This window comes from Cordyceps javanica, chromosome 3, assembly GCF_051103115.1.
Source record: "Cordyceps javanica chromosome 3, complete sequence".
In the NCBI taxonomy this organism is placed as follows: Eukaryota; Fungi; Ascomycota; class Sordariomycetes; order Hypocreales; family Cordycipitaceae; genus Cordyceps; species Cordyceps javanica.
The window spans coordinates 1,738,153-1,762,239 of record NC_139297.1 but is presented as its reverse complement, the minus strand read 5'-3'; the positions used below and the strand labels follow the sequence as shown (position 1 = coordinate 1,762,239).

Here is a 24,087-nt window from a genome sequence, read left to right as displayed (position 1 = left end):
TGAGCATCCGAAGTAGGTATTGGTAGGGTAGGGAAAAGGTTGGCGAAATCGCTGCTGACGAGTACAACCAATCGTAATTCAAATCGTAGCGTCTGCGTCTGGCCACGTCATAGTCAGTGAATGTCTGGATGAGGATGGATAAATCAGACCATTCTGTTTTTTTTTCCCTGTAAACCAGAGACACAGACCTGACGGTTTAACCATGGGAGGGAAGAGGTGTCTTAGCAGCACCAAGCCACGGGCTACCAGTACTGTTCGAATACCCGCCTACGAATTAGCAAGGCCCCAACAATACGGCACAATGGTGGCGTCACCCCCATATCTTGGCTCGATGATGCAGATGGCGAATCATGGCCAAGTTGTTATGCCGGCGAGTGTTGCAACTTTGGCGATATGGTGTTTGCAGGCACAGACTGTTTGCCTCGGCCGTTTGCGCTCTCGACAGAGAGGACTGTGGTGACAACTGCCAGGTCTCAGCCACACCAAGTGGCGGATACCCACGGATTAGATTACCTACTCACTGATACTTAGTACAGTATGTGCAGAGTACTGAGTAGGTGGTAGGTAAGCAGTAATAAGGCACCAACTGGTCTACAAGTCGGCACTAAGGAAGCAAGGGACTACCGGTCTAGGCGAGGCCGTAATTACTGGTAAAGGACAATGATGCCAGGTGTTTAACATGTAATCCGTACCACAATTTAGCATCGTACAAGGTTTCAAAACGAAACCATATCAGTAACGGCGGAAACCAGAAAATTCTGGGCAAGTGCGGAGGAATCTGCAAGAAAATAATTCGGCTCCGACAAATCACCTTGGCACCGTAGACCAGGCACTGTTCGTGCGAAAGACGGACGCCTGAGCCCAGCGTCGGTGGGATTCTAACCCCGGCCCACATGGCTGGTGGCTGTGGATGGGTCTGGGGACAGAGAGGATGGAGTCGGGAGAAGAGCAGAGTTGACTGACGAGCGCCGCCAAGCACCCACCTACTTAGTACTTACTAGTTATTCATTTGGACTGAGACCAGCACAGGTTGGCAGGGTTGGGAGACGTCTTCTACTAGTGTGCACATGCCTTTTCCCACCCGGCTCTCTGCGAAGTTGGTGCAGCCCTCTTGTCTGTGCTAAGCATCGGAACAATGTGCCCCTGCCTTTGTGGGACAGGCAGCCAAGAGGCACGCAGAGGGGATTTTAGCATTTTAGCACCATCAGGGCGAGAGCCGGTCCGTCGTCGCTATTGGGATCGTCCTCGGGACCACCACGGGCACTAATGGCCACCGCGACTCCGTTTGGTTGTGCTGGCTGAGGGCGTTCCGACTGCGACTCAGGGTGCTCTGGCAAGCTCCCACGAGAGGCGGCGGCCGTCGCTGCGCACGACTCAGCAGCGGCGGAACCACAATGCCAGCATCTTGAACCTCACATGATAAAGCAGTCACGGCAAAGAGGAGAGGGTCGGCGACTGGTGCCGCGGTGTCATGTTGGCTGGCACTAGCATCAAGACAGCGATGGTTCTTGTTCAGCCAGGCCAATGACGCCGGCTCGCAGTAGTCGCCCCCGTTTCAACTCCACCATGAGACACCAAGGGGAAACCCTCGATACCTGTAGCTTTTCGTTGCGGCTGCCGCAAGCACGATATGGCGGATACTAGCGAGGTCACGATAGCGGGTTATACCCAGTAGTCTGGTCTGCGCCACGCTGTTATCGTCACCGATTTCCTCGTCAAGGTTTGGTGCAGATAAAAAAAACTAATTATGCCATTTATGTCAGTAGATGAGAGCAGGCAGATCAAGGGAAGGAAGAGTATACATGCCACCACCGACAGAGCGGCGCAAGCAAGGTACAGATGAGCACTCACTCACACTCACACACACACACACACACACACATGCGACCTCTTGTGTTTGCTTTTATAACGGGCGGCATCGAGGCGGCGCAAAGGCCAGTCAGTGGTGGCGGGGTATGGCAGGGGGGAGAAAGGTTCCTGTCGGAGATGGTGGCTTAAGCTCACTTCGCTTGGGGCTTAAGTAGTGGTTTACAAATAGTCGAGCCACAACTTGGCTACGCTGAAGCTGACTGGACAGAGAAGTGGTCTACTGAGTAGTGGTTAAGAGGGGCGCAGCCTTGAGGACTTGAGGCGGGCAAAAGGGACTTGCAGCACAAGTACCTGCCTAGGAGGGGAGCAGGGGAGGGGGTGGCTGAACCGGTATTGGGAGAGCTACGCCGGTCCAGCCACACCTACTCAATACTTGCCTTAGCTCGGTTACCAAATAAGTAGAATTTCGCAAGTGCCTTTGAAGTCTTCGCAACTCAACCTTGCTGCTTCTGCACGCACGCCCCCTCTTCATAAACTACATGCCTGAAAGTACCTAGGTGCGGATGAACGGAGAACGGATTACTGAGTTGCAGATTTCACTGCCAACTGCCCTGTAAGGCAGGTAGGTAACTTGGCTGCTTGGTAACGTGCCTTGGGTAAGGTGGTAAGGTGCGTATAAATAATAAATCCCGCCCAGTGGCCTCCCCTCTTCCCCCTCCTTCACACCCCCCTGTCCTGTTCCCTGTGCCAGTACTGGTGGTCTTGTAGCCTTGACCCTTCACCCGCCTACGGCGCGCCACCCCGACCCTACGAATACACTTTCGCCAAATATCGTAGCCTCGTCGCCCACCAAGCCCACCCGCCCACTGTCTACGATGACCTGTAGCATTGCCAGCGGAGCTGCTTGTTCGCCGCAGGTTCAAAGGATTCAAGGGTTTTTGCCCGTCACTGATCATGCCCATCTGGTGCAGATAACAAAGGACGCTCCGCACCACACCATCTGCTCTGAAGGAGCGCCATGATTGCGGTCGGTCTAAAGTGTCTGGATACCTGACTACCTACCTACCTTGGTAAGTTAGATGTTTTTGAAATAGGCAGCATCAAAGTTCCCGACTATAAATACAAATCTACCGAGATATGTTAGGCATGTCGGTACCAGTACGGAGTACCAAGTCATCTTGTGCACTGTGTACGTATTTACTTCAGTGCAGTTATTATTGCCCTAGGTGGTGTGCAGGGCTGCTTACCTATACACCCACAACGCCGGCCCCTTGTCCCACCACGCACCTCCCCTCCCGCATCTACCCATCACCGTTGTAGCATTCCGTCGTCGAGCAACCTTCTTCCAGGCTGCGCTCCTCGCACACTACCACCGTCATCTCCCACTGGCGTTTTCCCATCGAGCTAACCTTCTCCGGCCCGGTGACCTTGCCTTCGGCACTACCGCCGCTAACCAAGGCACGTTCAACGTTCTGATCCGTGCTGCCAGTTCCAATCTGCTAGCATTACTGATACGGTGACGAATTTAGGAACCGCGAACTCTTGTGGGGATGAGGGGCACGACGGCGACGACGCTGCGAAGTGTGTACGGATTACAGATTAGTTATTTACTGAGTAGGGGAACAACGACCACGCTAGCAAAAGGGCCCCCTCCTTCTGCCCGATGAGGATGCTGTCATGTCCGCGCTCTTGGGAGAGGGGGAGAGTGAGCACAGTCCTTCTGTCCCGGCTCCTTCTCCTTTTGCAAGACCCTGCTCGACCAATCGACGCGCCATTGCAGAGGTTTCCCCCACTGTAGCATCCGGAACGGTCGCCGTTCTGATCTGCTCTCCTCCCTCGCCTTTCCGTCAGGTCACCCACCCACTCACTCACTGGGTGCCCAGCTGCCAGTGCAACCTGCTCATCGCCCTCTGTGCGCAAGCTGGCCTCAAGCCCTACATCGTAAAGCCGTGGTTCATGAATCAGTACCAGGGCCATTATAATTGTCGGCTCCGTCGTATTCCGGAGCTGCCAATGGTGCGGACGTCGCTAGATACCTTGAATCGCGCCGTCTGCCTTTATCACCTCTTCCTACTTACCAAGTCCAAGTTCAGTGTCGGTCGGCCACGCCGGGGCATTACTCATATGCGGCAGGATGCACCCCATGCCCTTGGAACCTCGATCTCAGCGATTCTATACTACCTCACAGCACGAAATCGCCTCGGATGGCGCCACAGTTACCATGGATACAACCTTTAGACGGCAGTTGCTCTTAAGGGAGGGGTGCTACTGTCACTGGTCCCCTCTGCGATGTAACCATCAGCTAGCGATCGCCGTCACTGGGCTCGGTGAGATCTGACTGTGCACTGTCCCGTCTGCTCCTCCTTCCCGCCAGCCAGCCTTCCAAGCCGGGATGGCCAGGTAAGTATCTAGGGTGTAAGTGCTTGGGGACCAAGATCTGCTCATATCTACTTACCGTCGCCGAACAAATCAAATCAACCAGCATCCACCGAGCGAGACTGTGTCCCTCGTGATAAACTTTAATCTGCGCTCATCAGAGCGGCGTGGCCGACTAATAAGATGGGTGACTGCTACGATAGCCCTCACTCAGAGAACCCTCTCAAAACCTCCACGTGCGCTATTCCTGTCACGCCGGGACGGTCCTCAGCACGTTGTTGCCTCCCCTCTGCTACCTGGAGTTGCTCATGCCTACTACTCTACCAATCTACTTCGCAAAGGGGTCTGGGCAGGGCTCGAAAATAATGCAAACCAAATCGAGCCCACGTTGCCCTGAATGACTCTCGTAGAGCAAGATCAATACTTGGCTCAAATACAGGCAAAGGAAGAACCTTCCTGGTACTCGACTCAAACTTGTGGCTGTTTCTGGTAACTGGAGCGCAATCCAATCCAAGGGCCTTCTGTATTACAGGCTAACTAGAGCTCGCCCGGTGCACGATCGCACTTTACCTCGCACAGACCTTGAGTCTTGGCATAAATTCATTTACCAGCCAGCACAGAGACATCTACAGACCTGGCCCGTGTGGATCAACCTAGCCATTTACTGGTACAGTCGCACTCTGCGGCTGGTTATTCACCGCTGGCCAATCAGTCCGCTGGTTCTGCAGTGCACCTTGGGAACTGATCTATTCCTGACTTAGCGTAAGTTGACAGGGTGGAGGTCTTCAACCATGCACGTTCATTTGTCTGTGTGATGTGGCTAACCCAAGAGAGAAAGTTGGTGTTCAGTACGAGAAAGACAGTTCCGAGGCACTCACCGAGTAAGTAGGGGAGAGACTTCAACGGTTGACGTCGTGAGCGCTTAACTGTGTACCGTGACAGGTCCAATCATGGGTCACCATCAAGCTTGAAGCAACAATAGTAGGCCGGACAACACTCAAAAAAAAACGATGTTGATTTGTGCCTCTTCGCACAACACGAACAGAAAATACTGACCTAGCATCGATTAAACGACATTTATGCGCATGATGGTGTCTGCGAATTGCCAAGAACCGCTGCAAAACTCATTCTCATTTTCCAATTGTCTACTGGTAGTTCTCGTCTTGCGCAAGAGACTGTCGTGTCGTGTTTGGACCGTGCGAGCAACTATTACAAGGAAAATTATAGGAGCCGGAGTGTGGTGGAATGGACATGCCGGGATTAATAACAAAGGAAAGAATGAAATGACTTCCTACAGGCCATCTCTGGAGAAGAGAAAGCCGGCATCGTTGGGTACAATCAGAAGCCCCTTTTTCGAACATGATGATACAGCTACCGCTTTTGGCCCCTATGTACGAGCATATCAGCTTTCGGATTACCTTGCAGGTACCGGCTGCTTGGCCTGTGACAGACTCATCATGGCTTGTTGACCCGTTCTACGCACTAATCATAACATGGCTTGAGTGGCGCAAGCAACGGTGCGCGGGGAACGGGGTCTGCCAGGAGTGGAAAGGTAGGGGAGGCGCGCGGGGGAGGGGGGTGTGAATTCTAACGATCACACCCACACCGCAGGCTGCCAACTTGGGCGATTTGTTTCTTTTGTTCCCCTTCGCCAAAAGACTCGAGGCGTTTGTCTCTGGAACTACCCGCCAAAGAGTCGATGCAGCCTTTCCTTTGCTTTTTCTCCGCCGCTACGATAACTAAGCTGCGTGCAAACCGAGTGACGCATGGCATGTTTATTTGTCGTCGCCCACTACGGTGCCTCCGGTCTACCTAAGATAGGCAATTCCTTGAGGCCCAGCACTTTGGGCGGGGGGGAATACAAGTTCGGGGCAAACTCGCTAACTACCTAGTCTGCAGACCTCGACTGTACTTTCCTGGAAGCGATATATCAACAGCGTGCTAACAAAGACAAATAGCGCACAATAAACCGGACCACGCACCCAAAAAAGGATTTCTATATGTTGACAGACTGACAGTTCCTTTGCGATGGCTTGTGCTTGCTTCTCAGGGGCAGGCCGCGCCAATCAACAGCAGGCCGAAAGCCCACATCCAGGTCAAGCAAAATAGCATCAGGCTAATGGTTTCCTTGCTGTTAATTGTTCGCAGAGCGCGCGGACTCCAGCTAACTTACCGCGAAGCTTGGACGAGTGACTCAGTCACTCGGCAGTTGACTTATACGCACATGAATACATGGCCACGCCCCTCGGACTGCCTTGAAGGTTTCTGGGGTAGATTCTGCAACGAGTAAAATCGATATACTCCCCTATTTGGAATTTATCCCATATTGAGGCTTAATAAATGCACGAATAAACTCTGCAACGCCCCCGCGTGATTACGCTGTGGCTATAGGAACGCTAAGACACCACTAAACGGTGACCGTGTCATGCTGGGCCTGTTGGGAGACTGGATGGTCAGGGTCAGTCACATTTCGGAACGCGTTCCAAGATTGCACCATGAGAGGAGGTTTAAGATTTCTATATACTTGACAGACTCTTTGACTATGCAAGCTTTGGCTCTGGGCTTGATGATACCCGGCCTGTCTTGGGCGGCGGCGGCGATCAGAGCACTTGTCGGGGGGAAGAGGGGTCACTTGTGCTTGTCTCGCTTTTGTACTCCGTACTAAGTAGGTATCGGAAACTTTATTCTCTCGATTCGCGTTGGTTCTTTTCGGTAAGGGCAGAATCCGATAGACTGGTCGGGCTGCCTCGCTTTGTTTGTCTCTGTGTGCATGTGAAGTCAAGGGACCCTTTGATGCTGCGCAGAGCTCGGAATTGGAGCCCCTTGGGTTCAGATGATGACGTTTCCGGGAGGAAATGAGCTTTTGAAAAGCCAAGAATCGGAATCCGGAGCTTCGCTGCATAGACGCCAACGGGGTCCGGCGCATGCGCGGTATTTACATGCCCTGGCCTACCTTTTTAATGCGTGGAGCCATTTTTATTCTTTGTTTTTTGTTTTATTTTCTGTTTTTTTTTTTTTTCTGTCTTTTTCTGTAAGTTTGCCTTACTGATGCTCATTGCCATATGAGTAGTAGTTCCGTCGCGCCTTTTATGCGCGGGGGGTGTTGAGAGATGAACGGTCATGGGCATCAACGGGGGACCCAGCAAGTTTGCAAAAAAGTATACGGAGTAGTAGATGGGGAGAAAGCAAGGAGACGAAGCTGGGCAAGAAACGACATTACAACAATCTTACAGAGACACCCACCCCCCCCTTTGCAAACGAGCAGGCGCGCCTCCAGCCTTGCCAAGCACCATGAATAGTAACGGCTATTCTTCCTCTTTCGCTTGCCCAGCGGCTTGGCATTTATAAATGCAGTCTGTCAAACTTGGAATTATCGTTTTTTGCCCACTCTATTCCAAAAGGCCCCGGCATTAGTGTTATGGCACGGGGTGTCCTATCAGAATGCCGCAGACGACCCTTTTTTTTTTTTAATTCATCTTTTTTTTTTTGGTTTCTTCTTCTTGACACTACATGTCAACCCAAATGTTTTAAAATAAATCAACAACGCCCGACGGAGCCCGTAAGTGGTAGTAGCTCGCGGTTTAGCAGCCGATATGGGCAAGTGGGCAGTGTACCTCCGTGGGTGATATCAGGGACGGGGAAGCCGTCGGATACAAGATGAGCTACGTTCTCTTCATCTTCTGTTCTCTCTTCTCTTCTGCTGCGCGTCTTGTCTCTCTAGAAGTGAGAAATGAAGAAGCCTCTGGGGCGCGCAGCGTAGCTCGGAAACAGTGTAGTATTCAATGGCAATATACCATGCTCTCCGTGAACAAAGAGAGAAGGGGGGGGGGTTAGTTAGGGGAAGGAGAGCAACTTAACTTTTTGACTGCATTTGAGTTTCTCACCCGTAGAATTGTTTCAGATTTCTTTGCGGGGCATGAATCAGTCCTTTAGCTCGCATGAGTCGAGAACAGTTTGGGGAAATTCGTATATCATACGGGCTTCTTAGAAAGGACCCCGAAAAAAAAAGAAAAAGAGGCCAGAACATGCAAGGAGGAGAGCCAGTGTCGCAAACATGAACAACACACACGCCCCCCGGGATGGCTGGAAAAAAGAGTGGCTAGGATGCAGTTTCTAAGCCAAATTCTTTGCATCTCAGAGACTTGGCGTGTACTTGCGTAGAGGCAAAGTCATAGCCACCGGCTGGCCAGTTGAATATATGACCTCGTCTCTGGTATTGATCATAGTTCTCCAGCTACCAACCGCAAAGCCGACGAGGGCATCCAGGCTGGACGAGAAAAACGTTCAGCGTCTTCTTCTCCCCTCCCCTCGTTGCCATGTCACATACTCTGACCATTGACAGAGGCTCCAGCAGGGATGAACCCGGGAATCTTTTTCAATAGCGTAGCTTTCATCGTGTTTCGTGGTGCCGAGCTGCCGTGGCATCTTGCCTAGAGGAAGGCACCTTTTCCCAACGCCCCGTGAGCCAACTCGCTCCCGGCAGCAACGTCAAGGACCAAATCCATGTATGCCTCTCTCTCTACTTGTCTCTGCTTCTTTCCACACCCTCCCCCCCTCCCTTTCCCTTTTGTGGCCAGTGCGTGAGGAAATTTTGTTGGGAGGGGGGGGAGGGAGGAAGGGCGGTGCTGGTGTAACCGGCAGGATGCAGTTGTCATGTGTCGAGGCGCACCAGCAGGATTCCCAAAAAAAAATCCATAGTCAAAAGGAAACGGATGTGAAATGCACCCCGGAACGTCATTGATCCAAAGGGCTGGTATGCTCTGGGTGGAGTTGTGAGGGCTCGTGTTTACCAAAAGCTTGAGACACTCTCACCACAAGGCTGCACCGATGTAAAGTCACCGGATTGTCGACGCCACCAGATCTTGCCGTCGCCTCTCTTTTTCTTTTTCTTTTCTTCTTCTTCTTCTTCTTCTTCCTCTTCTGCTTCGTCATCACGATCGCGGCAAGCTGGTTGGACCAAGCAGGCTCTCCGTGCGAATTTGTGTGATTTTCTTTTTCCTATTCCGTACTGTTCGGGCAGGCGACGACATTGACTCTCAGAGAACGTGCCTCTCTCTCTCCGCCTGCGCCAATACCGATTCAGGAATTTACGAGTGAGGCGGGCCGGCCACACCACCAACCGCCGGCCGCTTGGTTCGTGTGATTCGGTCACCAATCACCTCTCCTCCTCATCCTCTTACTACTTGGCCCCCCCCCCCCCCCCCCCCCTTGGTCCCACGCCAATAGCTGCTTTACTGATATACGGTGTGAAGATATAAAAAAGAGACACCGCCCGGGTGGTAAATATTAAAAGGAAGGTGTGAAGTGGCGAATACGCTGCGCTCGAGAAAAAAATTAAAAAAAAAAATGTCAACTGAGACAAGAGACTACTTACGAGGACGCCGAAGGAGGGACAGACCACCTGTGCGCCATCTTCCAACAGCCGAATGATGCATACAAAACTCCACAAAGAAGTATAAACCACTTTCTGTTAGCTATTAATATTTCAAAAAAAAAAAAAGACTAATACAACTAGGAGGAAGTGGGCAAGTAACCTCGCCACGCCTAGCGCAACACACCCGGGGGGGAGGGAGGGGGAAACATGCAATTCATCCGACTCGTGATAGGTCGCTCACATTGGTGGGGGAAAAGGGCGATTTTCCCTGCTTGGTGATATAACTTCAATAACGCGGCATATAGCCCACCGTGCAGCATCTTGGAGGTGCCCATTTTTGGCGTGGAGTGTCTGTAATTGGGCGAGCTGCCATATTTGAAATGGTGCTTGTTCAAGCGCGCCAGCGCGTGCCGCAGTTTTCTTCCCTCCGTCAAGACGACGGACCAGAAGAGAGAGAGCATCATGCTGTGAGCGGGCGTCGTGTTTGAAGGACCGGTTTCCCTTGCATCCATCAACAAGGTCCTCTCACCCCCCCCCCCCCCCCCCCTTCTCCTCCTCCAGACCACAACAGGGTGGCAGCTTTTTTACAACATGGCGTACACCAGAATGAGGGCATGAAATTAGAAAGCCAAATGAACGTCCCTTGTTAGCTCAACTCTGAGCGTCGCGCTCGAACAAGCATGTAAGACAAAGGCACAAAGCGTAACAGACAAAACATGAATCAAACTACGCACCTGTTCTACATGGCCAAGCATGTTTGGGGAAAAGAATGCTTCACGCTGTACTACAGCACAGGCTATCGTCGGCCTTAGCGAAGGGTAACAAGTTCCCAGCTTTCCGGTTTTATTACTTTTTCCAGTCTGCATGCAAACCCAGCCAAGGGCATGATTAAACCTCGTTTCTCGCTTAGGCCATGTCTCGCATACCGGCGTAACTTTGGGCTCTACAGAAAAGGTTTCCAGCATCAGCCAAAATCCGCGCGAGTTATTGGTTGAGCCGTTTCTAGCCCGACATCTCCTGAATACCGACGGAGAGCACAAACAGCCTGGTGGATCGTTCATCTCCTTTGTCGCTATCAACAAGAGTCTACAGTACAGTGGTGGCGAAAGAGGAAGAAGAAGAAAAGCAAATACAGTCAGGAGCGGAGTTTGTTCTGTCAGATCCCTTTGGCGGCAAAGTTTATCGTTTCGTGCTCATTCTACGGCACTTTCAATCTTTTTTTTTCTCTTATCATTCGGGTTTCACGGATCGAAAGGATTCCTTGAGGTGTGTTCGGGTGCCGCGCGCGGCCGGGCAAGGCCCGATGTAGATGCCGTTACCTTGATCGTAGACGGAGTTGCAAACTTACAAGGGTTAGGCAGCAAAGGGTGAAAAGTGAGGCATAATAGAAGCGGCGGAACGTCTAACCTGGAACGTGCTTCGACTATCAACGATGGAGGGATCAAGGTTTTTCTCGGCAGAGCGTAGCCTTGCACCGGCAGACGGCAAGTCTCTTGTTGCGAATAGAGTTTTTTTTTTTTTTCTTTTTTCTTCTCTGTTTCGCCTGGTAGGGCAGCGCGACCTGACGACAGGAACCAACCGGGTCATGCGATGGAAAAACAGAATACCACCTGCCGAAGCAACTGGTGGAGAGAGAGAAGGGGGAAAAGTAAGGAGAATCAGGTCCGGTTCATCACGGGGAAGCCGGACGAGTAACGGGGCACCGCCTGGTACGTGATGAAGCAAGATCTCGCCATGTGCAGCAGCAGCAGGAACGAACCACGGAGAAATCGAATCCTGTACGAAGTCACTGTTGCATCGCAAATAAATCTGCCCTACCATGTACCACATTATGAACAAGTTTCTCTCCCTCTTGTGCGGAGAATGGGGGGGAACCGGTCTACCGGCAAGGACAGCCCAGCAAGCGCCTGGTACGCCAACCGTGCATTTTGAATCTCACAAATCGAGAGTTGTCCCGGAAGCAAAAGCAGGTTTTCGGTCGATTCGGCTGCGCCAACCGTCTCGATCCCTGACAAACCAGGGGAGGGGGAGAAGGGGGGGGGGGGGGGGGGGGGGGAGAGTGGCAAGTTGGGAATGAAAAGAGACCCGCGGGCGGTTAGCAAACTCTAATGCTCTAATAGTAATGCTATAGACGGGAAATGGTTCCTTTTCAGCATAGTGTCCGTAATGATCGGCTCGACGACCTTGTCTGCACCCCGACTCCATAATAATCCTTTCTCTTGTACGTGCTATGCGTGTGCGTGTGTGTGTGTGTGTATCTTTTTCCTTGTTCTGCACTCCTGTATCCGTACATGAACCTGTTTCTATTTTCACTACCCTCCTTCAGCGAAAGGTCGGCGACTAGCCAGCCAGACGATTACGTTCTTCTCGGCAGATCCACGATGGCCTTGACCAAAAACGTGTTGTGGCCACTCGTCCATCCACAAAGTGATCGGCCGAGAAATCAGGAGTGAGAGCCAGTCGACTGTCCTCCAGAACGTTATTGAAGTGTGATTCGCAGGGTAGAGGGAGAAGGGGGGGGGGGGGGGGGGGGGGGGGGGGGGGTTGTTTTGGCAGCTTTCTTTTTTTTTGGCGGTTATTTGCTGGAAAAAAAGACTGTGTTTCCCTGACTCGACAGGAATGCACAAGTCTGGATGTTGCTCTTTCTATTATTATCTTGAAAAAGACACTATAGAAATAGGGTTTGTCGATTAGGATTGCCCGAGTTCATGCCTCTCTTAGGCACGTTCTCGAGCTCCTGTCCAGGCCAAAGGCCATGAATAAACTGCAATTGCAATACGCCGAGACTACTGATACCCATACACTTTGTACATGCCGCTACCCAGTAGATAGTAGACCCCCATCATGTGTGTGTATTTGGAAAATTGTCTATTCTCACGCCCGCACGAGGCTCTCTCTTCCACTCCCCCCCCAAAAACGAATTGTGACGAGATACGGAATACGCTGCAGACAAAGGATAGATTGCCTCAGGTGTGGCTCTCTCAATCCCCTGCCTTTTCTATGCGGCCATCCCCAGCAATGTTTGGAACAAACCCTGGCCCTTTGCCTTTTTCGGGGGGGAGAGAGCCAAAGAGACCAGCACAAGGTACTTGCTTGGGTCACCGGGAAAATAGGAAGCGAGACATTAAACATGGCGCTCCTCCACCTCCCCGCTAGCCTCGGGGAGAAGGGGAAGGGGGGGGGGGTCACAATACATTGGTACGTGTGGCGAGGATGATGATGATGCTGGTGATGAGGACGACGACGACGACGAGGGGGAGCCAAGACGCAGCATACAGGCGTCGGCGCGCCGGCACGCACACACACGGATAGGAACAAGCCCCTTGTCAGTCACTGCAATGAGTGTGCGAATGTGTGCACGTTGACACACGCATGTTGGACGGGGAGTAATACGCACGATGAGCACGTTGATTTGTTATGTCCTTGTCTTGTTCCCGTATACCTTGTGACATCGCGCCGGTTTGTTCCGGGGTAGTAGTGGCTGATTATTTCTGCATTTCTTATCTGCGTCAATGTATGTATGTATGTATGTATGTATGTATGTATGTATAGGGAAATGATGGTATTGGCAGTTTTTAGTCCCCGTGGTTCTGTTTTTTCTTTCTTCGCCTTCTTCCTCTTTCCCTCTTTCCTTCTCTGTCTTTCTCTCTCTCTCTACTGATTTCCCAGGTCTATAGAAAAAAAAAGATACTTTGACCCAAAGTACATGGCTCCGCCTGACTTCTGCGCTGCAGACGAGGAAATTTTGGTTTGGCGCCTTGCCCCCCCTCCCCCCCCCCCCCTCCCCCATTCATTTAGAGACACGTCCAGCGGGCCCTTTTCCCGAAGCCTCGAATGAACTCGCGAGATGCTAGTTGGGTAGCGCTCCAGAATTTGTCCTCCAGCCCCTCTCCCCTCCCCTCTCTCTCCCCCCTGCCATTGGGGGGCGCGCGCCGTGTGTGTGGTGTGGGTGTCTATCTAGAATCCCTGCAGCAAAGCCGGAGCAATGGCTTGATCCAGCCCACCGAATCAGAAAGTTCCCTCTTTCACAAAGCACTTGTTCGTTAATTTGGATTCGCTTTGCCCCCCCCCCCCCTCCCCCGGGGCGCGCGACAGAAGATGCTTGAGCAGCCTACACCGTGGTGGCCATGACATCCGTGCAGAACAAGTTGGGATGAGGCATGCAGCAACAAGTGATAGCTCGTGCCACCCCGGCAACGAGATGTCGGTGAAAGTCAACGAATTAGAAATATGTGTATATACTCCGTACACATCACGTACCAGTATATACCAAAAGCACAACATGTGAAAATGTTGCAAAGAGATGAACCCCGGCCGTGGTCTAAAAGGCCCAGGCTCCCTGCAGTGATGCAGGCCTCGCGAGCTCAATTTGCGACTACCGTTCTTTTTAGCCCTCTATTTTGCGACGAGCACAGTAAAACTATGACGCTAGCTTGCAATGCATATATTACCGCTCACCGAGCAAAAAGGAAAAAAAATAAAAAATTAATAAAAATAAAAAGACGCAGTTTAATTGAGACGTCGAGGTCAGAGTCTGTGTGCATAATTCCCGACCTTTAGCCTAACATAAGGAAGAGGGACATTGCGACAAGGCTCCTTATTCCCCCCTCCCCCCAAATCTTACCTCAGTACGGCTTTGCTGCCAGCGCCACTTGATTTGAGAATCATACATGGTGTATGTTTGATACAGGCCATCGCGCCGGTATAGGTACAAAGAGGCGGGGAAGAAAGGGCCGGGGGGGGTGTGATGATGAGCTCCTACTGGTACATATAGTAACTATAGGCAGATCATGGCTGGAGATGGACAAAGCAGAGAGTGAGGGCGCTGACCGACACTGAGACATGCAGCACTTCCATATGTCTCAAACCTCTCTCCGCCTTCCCAGCCTACCGGGTGATGCCACGCTACCACGATGGGCTCTCTTCCTATTTCTTCTGTTTATGCCTTGTCGGCTCGGGCCCCCCCCTTTCACAAGTCAGCATACACATTGATCCCGTCGATCGGGGCGGGTGGCGCGCAAGAGACAGAGAGAGAGAGAGACTTGAGAGAGAGAGATAGATAGAGAAGGGGGGGAGAAGAGAGGGAGCGCGCGCCGCCCACGCGACGAGTGTGGTGTGAGGATGGAGACTCTCTCGGTTCGATCTTCGCTGTAAGCCGACATCAACGGTGAAGCTAGGCCAATTTTCCCGACCAGACCACGGGCTCCTCTTATTATTCCCCCCCCCCCCCCCTTCCCTTCCCTTGCCTTGTTCTGCTTGAGGAACCCCCAAGCGAGCGATGAGGTCAGAAATAAGCGAATGAGAACTGGGACGCAGAGTCGCAAAAGTTCTCTCTCTCTCACTCACTTTTCTTCTCCATACGGCCAAGCGGGCGGGCTCTTGAGAGGAAAATATATTCGGAAGGAAAAAAAAAAAAAAGGCTCAAAACAATGTGAACAAAAAAAGAACGCAGGGAGGATGACCAGGATTATTTGCAGAGGGGGTGTGTGGTCGTGACCTTGGGCACATGGCCATGATGATTATTTTCTTTTGCTTCTTGTCTCTCCCCCTCCCTCCCTCCCTCCCTCCCTCCCTCTCTTTCAAGCTGTTTCCTTTTCTCTTGTGTGCTTGTGTCTTCACATTCTTGCCTTTCCTTTTCTTTAGTTTCCTCCATCCCAAGTGCGCGTGTATAAATGTCTAGTTAGAGACTTCTTGTGTAGCAGTTGCAACGCGCGCCGATCCTCTAAGGCAAACACGAGATGTTCGTCCGTCCGTCCGTCCGTCCCGCCCGACAGCAGCAGCACACAAAGGCAATGGGCTCCCTTCCCCCCCCCCCCTCCCCCGAGAGGAAGAACCCATGATTGAAACAGAGAGGCAGGCACTCGAGGTGGTGGGCTATCCGGGCTTCCCTACCCTCCCTCCTTCTCTCTGCCCTGTCGCAGGCGTTACATCTGATGGATCACAGTACCGAGAGAACGGATGATGGTGGCCCTATCTGCCGCAGTTGCGTAGGTTTGCCAGGACTCTCAGCTATCCTGTGCTCGGAGATTATCTTTTTTCTCTTGGGAGGGGGGCTTTCTTTGGTTTCCTGGATTGACTTTCGGTTTTCCCCTGCGCATGACCATTTTGTACCGAGTACATGAATATGCCGTACCTGAGCTCATTGCGTTACCTTCTCCCAGAGTTGACCCCCCCTTCCCCCCCCCTCCCCAACATGCTTGACATGCACTCCGGACCCTTGGTAGAGCATTGTAGAGCTACTCTGTAATGCTGTGTAACATGATGCCTCTCATCTGGCAGATGTCATGCAACGTTGGGCGTTGCTGCACGGACTCTTTGCCTCACCTAAAAAGTGAATCCACCCAGAAAGAAGGGCAACAAACAATGTGGGCTAAATCTTTCGACAAACATCAGTGCGAAAGCAACCAATGTCACTAGTATACACTCTCTGACTCCTCCTCGAGAACAAACCCCATTTTCTGCTTCGCCCAACCACTGGGGGGGGCGCGTGAATCTTGGAGCAATGACGCAAGCTGTCCTGCAGGTGCTCTGTCACCTGTGCCCCCTTTTTGTGTGGTAGCTTCGGATGGGATGGTATGAGTAGAAGTGGATTTGGGCCATCGCTGACGGATGGTCACTGATGCTTCCGGGTCCGGAAATCTTTCTGCTTGACTGAGGCGAACATGTCTCTTGGCTGGGAATCGTCTCCTTCGTCTCCCAATCTCGGTGTCAATACGGGGGGCTGATGAGCACTGACCCAGCCGAGGAATTTGTTGTGGTGGACGTGCTGGATCCTGTGATGATGAAAACACGCCTTCCGAGTACAGTCATTTGTCTAAAATCGGTGTGGCTCGTCTATATATTAAAGTGGCTTGAGAAAGCGAATTGTACTTGAACTACCAGATACGAGCTGAATTCAACTCTGCCGGTGGCGTTTTTGCCAATCGCAATATGATTGAGTAATGCACAACATCCCATCTTTCGGCCTTGGTCGGTCTTGCTGCACTATCCCAACATGGTATTTTGCCGCAATATCCCAGCAGAGATCGCTTCCGTCTATTGCGGAATCAGATTTGCTTCATTTCCGTAGTTTGCCATCGACAATGTCCTGAGTAATGTATATTGTGTCAAACGCAAACGAGTGTCGCTATTGCATCGTCTAGTAATGAGGTTCTGTCTTGCCATGATTCTTCCCGTTGTGAAACATACTTTCCTTTCACCGCATCAGAAACCCAAAATCATCATCATCCGAGTCGTCGTGCATGTCATCTTCCACGTCCTCCAGTGCCATTTCCACAAACCTGCGAATCCAAGCCTGTTGCTCCGGGTTAAGCTGGGCGTGTGCAACCTCTCTTTCTTCTTCTCGGTTCTGGAGAGCTTGCCGCTGTCTCGCCCGGCCTTCCTCGTGCCGGTTTTGCCTTGCTCGTCCACGTCCTGCAGCCGCCGCGCCTCGGCCTCGGCCTCGTGCGGCTCCTGCTCCTGCTCGAGGGCCCGCCACTGCACCTCCGCGAGCACCTCCTCGCAGTGCTCTGTGGTTGTTGTTGGGCCCGCCACGGCCGCCACGGCCACGCCGTCCATCTCCCGGTGCAGGCGCTGCTGGCTGGGCATTCGGCGCATCATTCATAGGCGGACGTACAACTGGGTCATCCATTATGACTCGAAGAACAAGAGGCGCCTCCCGCACAACGGCTGGCTGCCTTGCGTGGGGTTCCAGTTCTTCGAGTGGAAGTACGCCGTTGGCAGGGATCTCGTCGAGGACTGACTCTTCACCATCACTTTCCTCCTCTTCGGGAGGCAAAACGAGGATCTCCTCTTCGATTGGCGCTGGCACGGCTGCCGCTTCCGGAGCTTGACCTTGTCCACCGCCGAATCCTAGTCCCACGTCGTTGCCATCACCACCTTCCAGCTCCCAAAGGCGCATGTAACAGGAAGTCACCTTGCCGTTGGCTTGCATATTGTAGTGCTTGTACGGGTTGCTTGGATCTAGCCACGCAGAGCAGAGGTAGCAGAAATGTGTATCGCAACGAGAACAGACCATGTGATTGCAGCCATGCGTCTTTTGCGCAGGGGCGGAGCATGTCGGACAGGGCGATGTGTGCAGTTCGAGATATGCCGCCGAAGCCTTCTCCTCTTCCGTGAGCTCTTGTGTAGTTTTCTTGCCTGCGCAGCGGACGAATTCCCCGTGCCAGGACTGGAAACACCTGCTGCAGAAAGCGAAGCCGCAGTCATCGCAGACGCACAGCAAGTCAGCCGGGTTGAATCTGGCTTTTGCAGCGGTCTTTTCCTTTCTTTTTCTGCCGTCTTCCACCTCTGTATCTTGGTCGTCATCATCTTCGTCGGAAACGTCCACGAGCTCGAGGCCCTGCGGTTTCTTGTGCTTCTTGGAGCGTGCGGCCCCGTTGCACCACTGTCGCGGACAGTAGATGGTGTTTTTGTCTGATTCCAGCTCCGTCTTGTATTTAAGAGTAACGTATCTCTTGACCAACTCCTCGGAGAGGCCAATCTGAAGCAGTTCGCTAGGGCTGACGAACGTTTTTGCCTTCTTGGCCGGACGACCGGCTGTGTCCGCAGAGGTCTTTGAGGCTCGTTCTTTTGCGCATTTTGGCGTCAAACACCGTACGGTAAGAATTTCGCCGCTTTTGATAGCATCTCCGTAAAAGTCACGTAGACACTGAAGGCAGAAGATGTGGCCGCAGTCCATCATTTTATGGCAATTCGTACCCTTTTTCGGGTCTGCAGTCATTGTCAGCGCAAGTACAAGGTCAATCCAGCGTCATTTCTACGTACCCAAGCAAACGCCGCATTCGAAAGTCTCCCTTTCGAAAGCTGCCTTTTTGGCCTTGATGTCATAGTCTAACACTGCGAGCTTGTGCTCTGGGTCGACAACGAGGGCACCGTCGCTCCCAGTAGTGCCAAAGATGTCGTCGGCGCCACGCTGGATGTGATCAATGTACGTGTATGCGACCATGTCACGCCCCATTTCCTCCCAGAGCCGCGGCGCATCCTTCTCCAGCCGGGAGAGCGTCTTGTTGCTCAGCCACTGCGGTGTCGTCTTGAGCGAGACCCGCGGGGGACACGACTCCGGATAGCCGTCAGGCAGGCTGATGAGTATCGAAATGGGTGGCAGATGCGATACTTGCAGTGAGTCGAGGGGTTGTGGTACCGCCGGCGCGGCTGGGCCTGGCTGGCCATTCTGCGATGCCTGGTCCTCCTCCACGGCATTTCCAGCCGGTGGGAAGGTGACCGTCAAGGGCTCGGCCAGATCAACAGGAATTTCCAGCTCAAAGACAAATCGCGAGTCGGCGCCTTGAGGCTTGCGCAGCTCCGGGAAGATGGCTTCAAGCGTCTCCAGCTCTGTGCGCCGCATGTCGTCGCTGTCATCTGTGGGGTCCATGGTTGTGTGTGATGTGCGCCTGCGTCATTATCCTTGATGTCTCGCGAGGTCTCTGGTATCAAGATTTCATCTAAGCCACGGCTTTCTTTTCAATTTGCGAGACAGGATTGGTTTTTTTTTTTGCTTGAGAGGGCTGACGCCGGAGGGGTGGCGGGTTGGTTAGCGCCAGAAGAGTATTTTGTGCAATGTGGCGACTGGCGCAGATGGCGTGAGGCAACAGCTAATATGACGGCAGCACAGCGGGGGGGTAGAGATGAATGTCTGGTGCTGCTGATGATTATATTCGATTGTAAAGGGAGAAGAGGAAGGTTATCATTTCTCGATGCGTCAGTGGAGTGAGTCTGAGGTCCTGAGCAGGTTGGCCTGGTGGATGGCGGTATGACTCTTCCTGGCTTGCCGTCGCACTACTTACCTAGTGGTACCTGACCCTACTGAGGCTGTCGCTGTCCAGAGTTCCATTTTCGGGCGGTTATAGGCGTAGTTATAGCATGGACCAGCCACTACCCGGTACCCCCGGAGTTTATCCGCAGGTACCCAGTGGTGTCACATAAAGCCTCTCGCTCATACAAGGTACTCTATTGCTCTTCATTTGTGATACATAGATTTAAAAACCAGCCGGAGAAAAAGGCAGCCAAAACGTCCACGCATGCTATCAAACACCCACAAGAGCGAGAATTGTTTGCACTCGTACATTATCTCATCAGACTGTGCCGCTTGGTCAATGGTCCAGCCAACCGTCAGATGATGAAGCGGAGGAAAATTTTGACCTTGATCCCGCCCAACAGGCACTGAACCGGCATGCGGGCGGCTAACTCATGAAAAGCTTGGTATTTAGAGTTGACAAACGCAAAAGCCTAATAAAGCTTACACGGGAAAGGGGGTTCCAAATTTGCCCTGTATAGGTAGGTAGGCTAGCTAGGCTACACCGGCTGAGAGAATATTCCATCTAGTAAATTTTGAGATTCGGCACCAGAGAAACCACACAAAATTAAAGAGAAAATCACATTGAATTAGATCCACCCGTTTTCTCTACGGATCAGACACCCTTTTTCATTCACGTCTCTGCCAGTTACGCGCTGCTTGCTGCCAGCTGCCATGATGGCTCTGCGATGTGGAGGACGGACGCAGACGCGCTAAACGCAGCCTATAAGCTTTTTTTCCGCCAACCCTTTTCGCATCCCGCATTCCCTCCCTACTCTACCCTATTTATTTATTTGTTTTATTCTCTTTTTTTTCCCCCACGGAGCCAACTTGTCGCTACAGCACTTCACGCCGTGGGGCAGTCAAAAAGCACTCAGTAGTTACCTCATTGCCTCAGTCGCCAGCGCAGAATTTCCAAGTAGACTCTGTCGCCGTGACTTACTATTAGACCCACTTCGTCACCCCTAGAAAACGGAACTGGGGATAGCGACAACAGGCATTACATCACCAGCATCACAAGCACCGCCAGGACCATCATTAGACCAACGACGGCCCCCCCCCCCCCCCCCCCCCCCCCCCCATCCTGGCCGTTTTCTTTTGACTCGTTTTTCTCACATTGGTACGGCGTTTACGATTCTGTTATTCTGCTTGTGCAATCACAGGCGCAGCATGCAATAGAAGCTTCAAGGAACTCGGCGCACCCCCAAACTCTTTCTCGGCCGTCCGCACCTCCTTTGGCCCCCCCCCCCCCGTTTTCCCCCCCCTCTCGCGGCCATGGGCTACGACGAGGCCACAGCCGCCGCGCCTCTGGCTTCTCTCTCCATCACACATGTCTATTATGTGAGTTTCTCGTTTCCGCGCCGTCAACCCGCAGCAGCAAAGGGGCCACCACCTGACCCGCGCGCCCGGTGTAGGACCCTCACGACCGCGTCTCCCTCGTGTGCGCGTACCTCGCCCTCCTCCCGCAGGCCCTCGGCGTCGTCTACCTCACCCTCATCTTCGCGTCGCGCGAGGTCGAGATTGCCCTGCTCTTCGCCGGCCAGCTCGCCTGCGAGGCGCTCAACTTTGCCCTCAAGCGCCTCATCAAGGAGGAGCGCCCGCGCCGGATCCACGGCAAGGGCTACGGCATGCCCAGCTCCCACGCCCAGTTTGTCTTCTTCTGGAGCGTGGCCCTCACCCTCTTCCTCCTCGTGCGCCACCGGCCGACGACGACGACGACGACGACGACGACGACGCCCCGGTCGGCCAAGCCCGCAAACGGCGGCGGCGGCAGGCTCGCCGAGCGCGTCGCCGTCAGCGCCGCGAGCCTGGCGCTGGCCGCCGCCACGGCCTGGAGCCGCGTCTACCTCGACTACCACACCCCCAGGCAGGTCCTCGTCGGCAGCTCCGTCGGCGCCCTGACGGCCGTCGCCTGGTTCGTCCTGACGGCCGTGCTGCGCAGCTCGGGTCTGCTCGCCTGGGCCCTGGACCTGCCCGTCATGCGTGCGCTTCGAGTCAGGGACCTGATCGTAGAGGAGGACCTCAGCGAGGCCGGTTGGGATCGTTGGGAGGAGAGGAGGAGGAGGGCGGCCAAGAATATCAAGGGCAAGGTTCATAAGGCTCAATAAAATACACATATTCGAGAGCAAAGAGTCTCGCTCAGCGTTGCCGAGTCACATGTGCGGGTTTGGCAACAGCTCTCTGTCAACATTGAATTGCTATTGCACTACTTTTAACGTTTCACAATTTCATCGTTCTTCCCTTGACCAAAACCAAATGTTCTCGAATTTCGAAGCTGTTATAGAAACAAAAAAGGTAAAATATACATCATGTAATCGTGAAACGCTAAATAAAGAAAAGAGGGAAAAAAAGCATCGAGTAATGCCACCATGTGCAGCCCATATTCCCGTCTATGAAAACAAGAGTAATACAGTGTAGTACATGTCTCGGTCCCACAGACCCTTTCTTTGCAGCATCGGTTCCGAAATCTCATCAGATCCATTCCGAGGGCCGCTTCTCTGTCGCCGACCCGGTGGCTTCCCAAGGCGACAGCCGGGGATCCTTGTCGGACGGGCTCGGCGCAGTCACACTGTTGCTGCCGGGACCGTCGGGGCTGTATACTGTCGGGCTGAGGAGCATCTGGCTCTCACGCTCCTTGGGTTTGCGTTCCTTCTTGGCGGCCTGCGGCGGTGCCGGCGGCAGCTGCTTGGACGGGTCAACCCAGACGGTGTTGCCAATCAGCACCGAGGTGCGGGGCGAGACGTCGTCGTCCTGCGGCGCCGGCGCCGCCTTGGCCGCCGAGCCCGTCATCATCATGGACTTGGGATAGACCGACGACGTCGGTCGCGGCGTGGGCACACGCTCGTTGTCTTGCAGGAACGAGGCGCCCGGGCGGGGCATGTCGTTGACATTGGAGAGCCGCAGGCCGATCTGCACCGTGGCCGACGACCCCATGGAGGAATCACGCTGGTGGCCCGGTACAAAACCGGGCATGGGTGGCAGCAGGCTCGAAATGTCACGTCGTATGATGTCAATCTCCATGGCTTCAATGTCCCCCTCGTTCGCCTCTGCGCCTTGACCTCGAGCCACCAGAGTTGGCGGGGTGTACGTAGCGGCAGGCAAGATTGATAGGGGCTTGGAGTTGAGCGCTGGAGCTTGCTGCTGCTGCTGCGGGAACACACTGTACGACGCCTTGCGAGTGTGAACCCTTTTGGGTGAGCCAGCAAAGCCTTGCTGCGATGCTGTTGCGCTGGATGTCTGCGCCAAGCCTATTTGGCTCTCCGCGATGACGCTTTCAGCGTCTGTACCGCCAGGTGAAACTGGCTGGTATACGCGGGGAGGGGGTGCGACGGGCTGCTCAATCTGGTTCGTGTAAGTCTCCGTCATGGGCGATTTGCGTATTTGTCGCTTCCTCGACTGCTGCTGCTGCGTCTTTTCGCGGTCCATCATCTCGAGGTAGCCCTTGCGGCCGATATTGCTGCTCTGGCAAGCACGCAAGAAGACATAGAGACCGCCATTTGTCAATGCGGTCAGGTTTGTGGCCACCATGGCAGCCATGGACAGGTTTCCACGCAGCTGGGAGACTTCCATGTCGTTGCGCAGAGTAAGACTCGCAAAGAATGGAATCACAATGCTCTATCGGGTAAATTAGTATGAATTGTTTGGGGTGACAGGCTGAGCAAGCGGCTTACATTTGTGATGGCTCCAATGCACATGTAATAGACCATACGTGAGGCCGCAATCCTGTCAATGACGCTGCCCGGTGATCCTCGATACAGTCTCGCAAACGTAATAATGCTGCCGAGCAGCAGACTGCCAGCGATGGTGGTAAAGAGGGCAAAGCACTCGACGCGGTACTTTTGCACGAACCAGAATAACGAGGCAAAGCAAAAGTTGGGCGGCTGTACCACGCGAGTTACTGCGTACGTGATGGCGAGAGAGACAATGACCAGAGCCACGCAGACGGAGACTGTCCACTTTCCATAACTGTCAAATGCCCGTCGCCGAAAAGCGCGAAGGGTTGTTTCCATGCCGAATACAAATTGTATATATGGTACAATGAAGATGGCTGTGGCAAGTTAGAGAAGTACATTTCTTGCATCCCTTGGATTGGATGGGAACTCACTGGGGAGCATGACTTGTGAGATGGGCAGGCAGCCAAGAATCAATAGACCTTGTAGGCCTTTGGACTGCTCAACGGCCGTGATGATGCCTTGAACAATGATTCCGATGGCCAAAATGAACGGGAAAATGTTCATGGGTCCTATAATCTTGTACATTGATGTCCTAGTAATTTGGTCAGCGCTTCGACACCTTTTGTCATAATCTTGACCTTCATAGCTCCTCGTACCTGAACCTCATCTGAGGATCGGCTCTCTTGGCGGCCCAGTAGCAGTCGCCAAAGATGCCTACCGCCAATACGAGCCCTACCACTGCGTTGAAGCTGGCGAGTATGATGGCCGACTGCCGTACCGTCTTTGAGGTGGCGAATCTTAGTTCGTTGATGACTGCATTTGTCGAATTGGCCTGGAACTGGAAGCCAGTCCAGTCTGTGGTGAAAGATCCATTCCCGATGACTCCCTCCGCCGCCGCCCTTATATTGAATACTTGAGGCTGACTGGCGCCCATGTTTGCCTTGTCGTTTTCGAAGTTTGCGGACTAGAATGAAGATCTGGTTCTCTCGTGTGTTGGGCGTGGCTGTTTCCCTGCTGGAATGCTAAAGTGCGACGAGCACGCTGGCCTGGCCAGATGTCTA

General features: G+C 53.1%; 3 protein-coding genes across 3 annotated transcripts; 1 reads left to right on the top strand and 2 right to left on the bottom strand.

Moving 5' to 3' along the window:
- Positions 1 to 16,754: 16,754 nt before the first annotated feature.
- On the bottom strand, positions 16,755 to 18,932 carry V2A60_004740 (uncharacterized protein; the record flags this gene model as incomplete). The annotated part of the gene is made up of 4 exons (XM_083256054.1): positions 16,755 to 16,839; positions 16,887 to 17,134; positions 17,175 to 18,271; positions 18,326 to 18,932. 4 exons carry the CDS (start codon positions 18,930 to 18,932, stop codon positions 16,755 to 16,757), a joined length of 2,037 nt encoding a protein of 678 aa, XP_083112180.1.
- Positions 18,933 to 20,627: 1,695 nt separating this feature from the next.
- Positions 20,628 to 21,460, top strand: V2A60_004739 (dolichyldiphosphatase; the record flags this gene model as incomplete). Its single annotated transcript, XM_083256053.1, has 2 exons — positions 20,628 to 20,693; positions 20,768 to 21,460. 2 exons carry the CDS (start codon positions 20,628 to 20,630, stop codon positions 21,458 to 21,460), a joined length of 759 nt encoding a protein of 252 aa, XP_083112179.1.
- A 364-nt stretch (positions 21,461 to 21,824) lies between these two features.
- Positions 21,825 to 23,960, bottom strand: V2A60_004738 (uncharacterized protein; the record flags this gene model as incomplete). The annotated part of the gene is made up of 4 exons (XM_083256052.1): positions 21,825 to 22,967; positions 23,024 to 23,400; positions 23,458 to 23,618; positions 23,683 to 23,960. 4 exons carry the CDS (start codon positions 23,958 to 23,960, stop codon positions 21,825 to 21,827), a joined length of 1,959 nt encoding a protein of 652 aa, XP_083112178.1.
- Positions 23,961 to 24,087: the final 127 nt, after the last annotated feature.